Source organism: Fragaria vesca, linkage group LG6, assembly GCF_000184155.1.
Source record: "Fragaria vesca subsp. vesca linkage group LG6, FraVesHawaii_1.0, whole genome shotgun sequence".
In the NCBI taxonomy this organism is placed as follows: Eukaryota; Viridiplantae; Streptophyta; class Magnoliopsida; order Rosales; family Rosaceae; genus Fragaria; species Fragaria vesca.
In genome coordinates this window covers 7,761,126-7,767,676 of record NC_020496.1, presented here as the reverse complement: position 1 = coordinate 7,767,676, position 6,551 = coordinate 7,761,126, and the positions used below count along the sequence as shown (strand labels likewise).

Genomic DNA, 6,551 nt, shown 5'->3' with positions numbered 1-6,551 from the left:
GAAACTGACAAAGTTTTGTGTAAGACACTTGTGGACCAATTTTAATAAAAAGTTCCCTACCAAGGTGATGAAGGTTCAGTTGTGGGCAATTGCAAAGTCCACAACCATGGTTTATTACAACAAAGAGATGATTCTGATGAAACAAATTGACCCTAAAGCTGAATTAATTATGGGTCCCCTTGTCATTTCCAACGGCTTCGGTGCGTCGATTTTGAGGGGAATTTAAAAATTGGACCGACTGATGTGTTTACGAAAGTTGAAGGGGCGGACTGATTTAAAAAAAAAAGTTGCAGGACTGAACTGATTTTGACATTAAAGATTTAGGGGTTAAACTAAGTTTTAAGAAGCATATATGTCCTGGCAGATGACACAGTTCTCTGAGATTAGTCTAGCCATGACACTTCCCTCTTCAATGGCCAGCATTCTACTTCTCTTATTCCATAGGTGAATGGCATAAGTCTCCCCTCCATGCAACTCATTCAACATCCTTTCCTCCCATCTCGACTCCAAATCCGTCTTCGGCTTCGTATAAAGCCTCCCGATCCTATTCCAGTCCACCGGATAAAATGCCTCAAGAGGCAGAATCGTAAGGTTATAACCAGGTGTACTTCCCACTTTCTCGATCACCCTTGAAACCAAATATGGTCCATTGTAACCCCATTTGTTTCCATTATAAGTTGAAGCAAATTCATCTAAGAAGTCCCTCAAAAGTGGATGATGAATGTCAAATATCATCACTGCTCCATTTAGTCTAGTCCAATTTTTGGACTTGGAATCTATACTTTGTGCCCCAACTGCGTTCCTCAAACCAGAGAAATCTTTCAGAATTATAAAGTCCGTGTCCAAGTATACACCTCCGTACTTATACAGCATTGCCAGCCTAATAAGATTTGACAGGTTTTGAGACAATGGAATATTACCCGGGTCTCTCCTCCCACTCTTCATTTCATCAAGCCAAGACTCAGCTGGTGTGTTCTTCACTAAAAATGGTAAGTCTGGCGTGATCGCGAGGATCTTGAAATCCCGATCCAATAGTGGCTTCAGGATTCTGTATCCCAGTTCCGAGTCCATGGATCTAGATATGATGATCAAGCAGCCTTTAGGATGAGAATTGAAGAGGGTGTCCATGGCCAAGAACTCTCTCTTCCCAAATGACTTCGCCGGTGAAAGCCATATCATGTAGAATTGAGTGCTGCATCCATTGTTGAGGAACTCAAGGACTCGACCGTGAAATTTCTGCGTAAAATCATTGGACTGGAGAATCTCGAGCTCTGGGAGCTTCCGCCGGAACCACACTAGTCTCTCCTCCTTTGTGACATTGTCTGGAGGAATCAGTGGATCCAGAAATTCATCATTTGTAAACTCATCAATCTTTTCTTGGATGGCAAGTTTCGTTATGCTCACAGTCTCGGTGGTGTGGTGATCATCAAGATGATGTTCATGAGTTGAGGTCAAGAAAGCAGGAGGCATGGGAAGGTTAGAGACGATGGTGTCTGCATAGACGAAGAAGAATATGGCAACAAATGCTAGGGTGGTGAAAATGGGGGATTTGACAGTGCGCCTAAGGAGCCTGTAATCAAACACTTTCTGGGACATTCTTTTCGTTGGTTATGATGGTCAATCAGGTCAGGTGCGTTATATAATAGCTCCACATTTTGGAGGTCTCTGTTGTACGATTTACTGCACGTAGTTTTCTCCTTTTCTTTGCAATTATGGTATAGACTATGAACCAGAGCTAGCTTGATATATGTGTTTCAAGTAGCAAATTCAGGAATGTAATATAATTGTTCATTTGCTTTTTTCAGTCTTCAAATCAATCTCATTAATACATTATTGCTGCTTAGTGAACATCTATTCTAATTACATCCTCTAATCAATTGAGGGGTAAAATCAGTGTCACATTTATGATAACTTATTACAGCTTCTTGTTTAAAGTTCATATTACATCAGGGGATCAATCAATAATGAATAGAAATTATAGACTAACATTACCTCATAATATATATCAAATCAAAGAAGGTTAAGCGTTGATTTTGTTTTTCGTTATCAATGCGATTATTAAGAGAAGAACGGGCTTGCATGCTTCACTTATACTCTATGGTTTATAACTTTATATGGCCGTCAAGAAACAAAGTGAAGCTTGATGGGGTGGATATTGACGTGGGGAAAGTACGTAGGCTGATATTTCAGGTCATATTTGTTCTTCAAATTTACATTGCCACAGCTCACATGCATAATACCACTCATGAGTCATGACCAATGTATTTTGAAGAGGTTTGGTGCTCAGAGTAGGCGGAGCCGCAGAAAAAGGCTCCTCGCATCATTGAAGTTAATTGGCATCCTCCTAATAGGTTTTGATCAAGATAAACACAGATGGAGCATGGAAAGTGACTTAGGGCATGCAGGTTATGGCGGTTTGTTTCGGGATTATAAAGGTGCATGTTGTTTTGGGTGCTTTTTGGTCCAATCTCGAAATACCTAGTTAATTCTGTACTACTTAAGCAACATGCAATGGCTAATTCTTTCTTCCATTGTATTAGATTCAAAGATGACTAAGTACCATATTTTTTGCTGATCCATATTTGTACGTACCCCTAAGTAATTAAGAACATTGCTCCGATAGTTCATAAACACAGAGTTAGTATATATACTAAGTAGCCTCAGTTTTTTATTTTATTTTATTTTTTATTTTTTATTTTATGAAAGAAAGTAGCCTCAGTTTTTTTTTTTTTGTTAGAATAAAGCTCCATTTAGGAACAAGGAGTAAACCTAATAGATTGAGAGAAAATATATTGAAATTTCTACGGTTTACAGCGAACCTGAATTATTGAGGCATCAACTTTACATGCATAACATATTGTCTTACCGCCATTTGGCACCATGCATGTTACATATCACATTGTCTTGGGATTTGGTAAATATATCATTCTCACGGCTCTAATTCGATCTTTACTTGTTACATGAACTCTAAATAATAACTTTTTAACACCTGATTTAAAATTATTTGTTTATATATTCTCAAGATGAATTAGAAAAAATGGTAATGTGATTTCGTCTAGATAACTAGCTAGAATTGAGAAGAAATGCACTATAAACCGAGAAAGCTAGGTAATTTGTCACTTAGCTAATGGTTTGGTGACCAAAGGTCAACATACTTGATCAAGCTTAAAAGTAAAAAACCCAACTGAACATGGAAATCGTCTTTAAGTTGAAACCCTAAGGTGATGAAAATACAGTATTCAGTTTTCTTTGTTCTGCATTCCTCCACATGCAGTGGAATTCAGTCAATTCACCATATACGGATCTTATAAAGAAGTACTATATATGTCCTGGCAAATAACACAATGCTCCGATATTAATCTAGCCAAGACACTTCCCTCTTCAATGGCCAATTCTCTACTCCTCTTGTTCCATAGGTGTAGAGCATAAGTCTCCTCTTGATTCAACTCATTCAACATGCTTTCCACCCATCTCGACTCCGATTCCTTCTGAGGCTTTCGGAAAAGCCTCCGAATCTGATTCCAGTTCACCGGATAAAAAGCTTCAGGCGGCACAATTGTAAGGTTGTAACCCGGTGTGCTTCCCACTTTCTCAGTCACCCTGGAGACCAAGTAAGGTCCGTTGTGACCCCATTTGTTTCCATTAAAAGTAGCAGCAAATTCACTTATGTAGTCCAGTAGAATCGGATGGTTTATGTCGAAAATCATGGCTGCATTGTTTAGTCTGGTCCAGTTTTTGGACCGCAAATCCACACTTTGTGCTCCTATTGCATTCCTCAACCCGGAGAAATCCTTCAGAGTTATGAAGTCGGTGTCTAAGTACACACCTCCATACTTGTAGAGCACGGTAAGTCTGATCAGATTGGCTAGGTTTTGAGATAATGGGATGTAACCTGGGTCCTTCTTGCCACTCTTAATTTCTTCAAGCCAAACTTCGCCCCGAGTGTTCTTGACTAGAAAGGGCAAGTCTGGAGTCACCGCAAGTATTTTGAAGCCTCCATCTAGTAATGGTTTCAAGATTCGATATCCGCGTCCTGAATCCATGCTTTTTGATAAAATCATCAAGCATCCTTCAGGATTAGCTTTGAAGAGGCTGTCCATGGCGAAGAATTCTCTTTTCCCGAATGACTTTGCTGGCGAAAACCATATCATGTAGAACTGAATGCTGCATCCATTATTGAGGAACTGGAGAACTCGACTGTGGAATTGCTGCGTGAAGTTGTTAGACCGGAGTATCTCTAGCTCTGGAAGCTTTCGCCGGAACCAGACTAGTCTCTCTTCTTTTGTTACATTGTCCGGAGGGATTAGAGGGTCGTAAACTTCATCCGGACCTTCATCAATGGTGATCTGCTCTTGGATATTAGTAGTAGTGATCAAGGTTGGTTCGCGGAGATGGTCGACAGTTTTATGACTTTTGAGGTCAACTGCATGCATGGGAAGGTTAGCGATGGAAACTAGGGTGTCTGATGAATAGAGGAGAAAGAATATGGCAACGAATGAGAGGGTGGAGAAGACTGGGGAATTGGCAGGGCGTCTAAATAGGTTGTAATCAAACACTTTCTGTGACATTCTTTTCATCTTCAAGAGAGTGGAGGAGGATTTTTTTGGAGATATCATGGTTGTTGATGAGAAATACTTCGGAGGGAGCCATTTTATAGTAGATGAAAAATCATGAAATAGATTTAAGCCAAATTAATTTCTTCTATGGATGTGAGTTTGAAACGTTAAAAATTTGGGTCCATCACAATCTGTCGAAGCTACTTATTAAACGCATGTATGAGAATAATTCGGCAAATATTATCAATAATTTAGGTCTTTAATAGTTTAATATGGTACTCAAATGAATGTTGAATATTACGGCATTCATGGCCATCTTGTCAAACACCAAATGCTATTCATTATACCATCAGATCAATCAAGCAATAATATTGATGAATCTAAGATTAAGAGAGACGTACATGCATGCTCATCAATCATCATTTTATTACGAAATGAACTCAAAAGAAAAATAAATTTAGCTAGGTTGATCTCATAATATATTTAGCAATTAGCACTCACCATTATTGTTTAATTAAATTTAAGCCATAAAGAAACGATCAATTACTTTTGCGATGTGAGACATGAGCGCTCATTCTACTCATATTTAGAGGCAACATGCATACAATATCACACAGTTTGCAATCCTTGTGAGCGATATATATTATATGTTTGAAGTTAAATTTTATTTATATTCGTGACCGAATGTACATCATACGAACTATTTAGTAGGTCTTGTTCTCTAGTTTGAGGTTTGAGTAGTTTCGAACTTTCGATCTTACAATTTTCTCCTCAATATCCCCACCATTGTAAACAGTTTGCAGTCCTTTCTAAAAAAATAAAAAAATAATAATTAAATATAAAAGGCACCAATGGGCAACAGGATTGGATTGCAGTGCTGGACTGCTGGTTCACCCCCAGGACCCAACTGAAGTTTGGGCCTCACTTTGGGCCCAACGACTCATATAAGCAACTGGTTTCCCTCGAAAAACCTTATCCTCTTCTTCTTCTCCCAGAGCTTCAGCTATGGCGTCACTCGTACTCGGAGCTCTCCCTATCCCCTCCCAATCCCTCGCTCTCAACTCCCGCATTTCGTTCTCTCAATCCGAAACCCTAGCCATTTCCCTCCCCTCTCCCACTGCTTCCCTCTCAATCTCCACCGCCACCACTCCCTCAGTCCCTTCAGGTACTCCTCAATTTCAATTTCAATTTCTCGCTAGCTCGGTGTTTCTGTTCATATTATGTATTTGCCCTAATTTCTATGCTCTGTTTGTTCTTCTTCTTCAGTGTACTGTGGAAGAGGCGATAAGAAAACCGAAAGAGGAAAGCGTTTCAATCACTCTTTCGGAAATGTAAGTGATTTTGACCGTTTCGTCTTGCAAATTTGCTGAATTTTCTTTAATTTCTGAATTTTTCTTTTGAAAAAAATTAATTGATTTTTTTTTTTTTTGTTACAGGCAAGGCCAAGGAACAAGAAAAAAGGAAGAGGGTCACCTAGGGTTCCGGTACCGGCGGCTCCGCCTAAGAAAGATAAGTTTGAGGACGATTCGGTTGTCAAGGTTGAAATTGATGAGTCCTTGTCTTAGCTAATGGCTGATGCCAAATCTGTTTCACTTATAATTGTAATTGTATGCGCCTTGAATTTGCTTTTGTTTGATGAATACTTTTCTTGGTCTTCTTTACTATTAATGAATTGAGCTTTGAAATTCGGTTCCATTTGGTTAGTTTTCTTTGCTTTGAAGTTTAAGGAGAAATATGCTAAGGTATGCTTTATCATTTAGCAATTTATTTATTTGTCTGGAATTTGGATTAGTCTGTTGAATCTTGTCTTCTTGGAAAACACATGCTAGGAAAAGCTGTTTTGTATCGCCGGCTTTCAACAGTTTATTTTTATTTTTATAGTTTATAGGGAGTAATTGCCGTCTTAGTCCCACCTGTTGGTATTTCCTTCATTCTTCAGGTGCTTCTTCATGAACCTGTATCCTGTCTACCCATTTGTGTAATCCAAGTCTTGAA

At 38.9% G+C, this 6,551-nt stretch overlaps 3 protein-coding genes across 3 annotated transcripts; 1 reads left to right on the top strand and 2 right to left on the bottom strand.

The window, feature by feature from the left end:
- Window positions 1-339: 339 nt before the first annotated feature.
- Window positions 340-1,596, bottom strand: LOC101292620 (uncharacterized protein At4g19900-like). The gene has a single exon (XM_004305092.1). The coding sequence runs from the start codon at window positions 1,594-1,596 to the stop codon at window positions 340-342; it is 1,257 nt and encodes a 418-aa protein (XP_004305140.1).
- A 1,709-nt stretch (window positions 1,597-3,305) lies between these two features.
- Window positions 3,306-4,616, bottom strand: LOC101292329 (uncharacterized protein At4g19900-like). Its single transcript, XM_004305091.1, has one exon. It carries the CDS (start codon window positions 4,614-4,616, stop codon window positions 3,306-3,308), a length of 1,311 nt encoding a protein of 436 aa, XP_004305139.1.
- A 945-nt stretch (window positions 4,617-5,561) lies between these two features.
- On the top strand, window positions 5,562-6,336 carry LOC101295535 (30S ribosomal protein S31, chloroplastic-like). Its single transcript, XM_004302624.1, has 3 exons — window positions 5,562-5,721; window positions 5,823-5,887; window positions 5,993-6,336. Exons 1-3 carry the CDS (start codon window positions 5,562-5,564, stop codon window positions 6,119-6,121), a joined length of 354 nt encoding a protein of 117 aa, XP_004302672.1. The 3' UTR covers window positions 6,122-6,336.
- The last annotated feature ends 215 nt before the right edge of the window (window positions 6,337-6,551 follow it).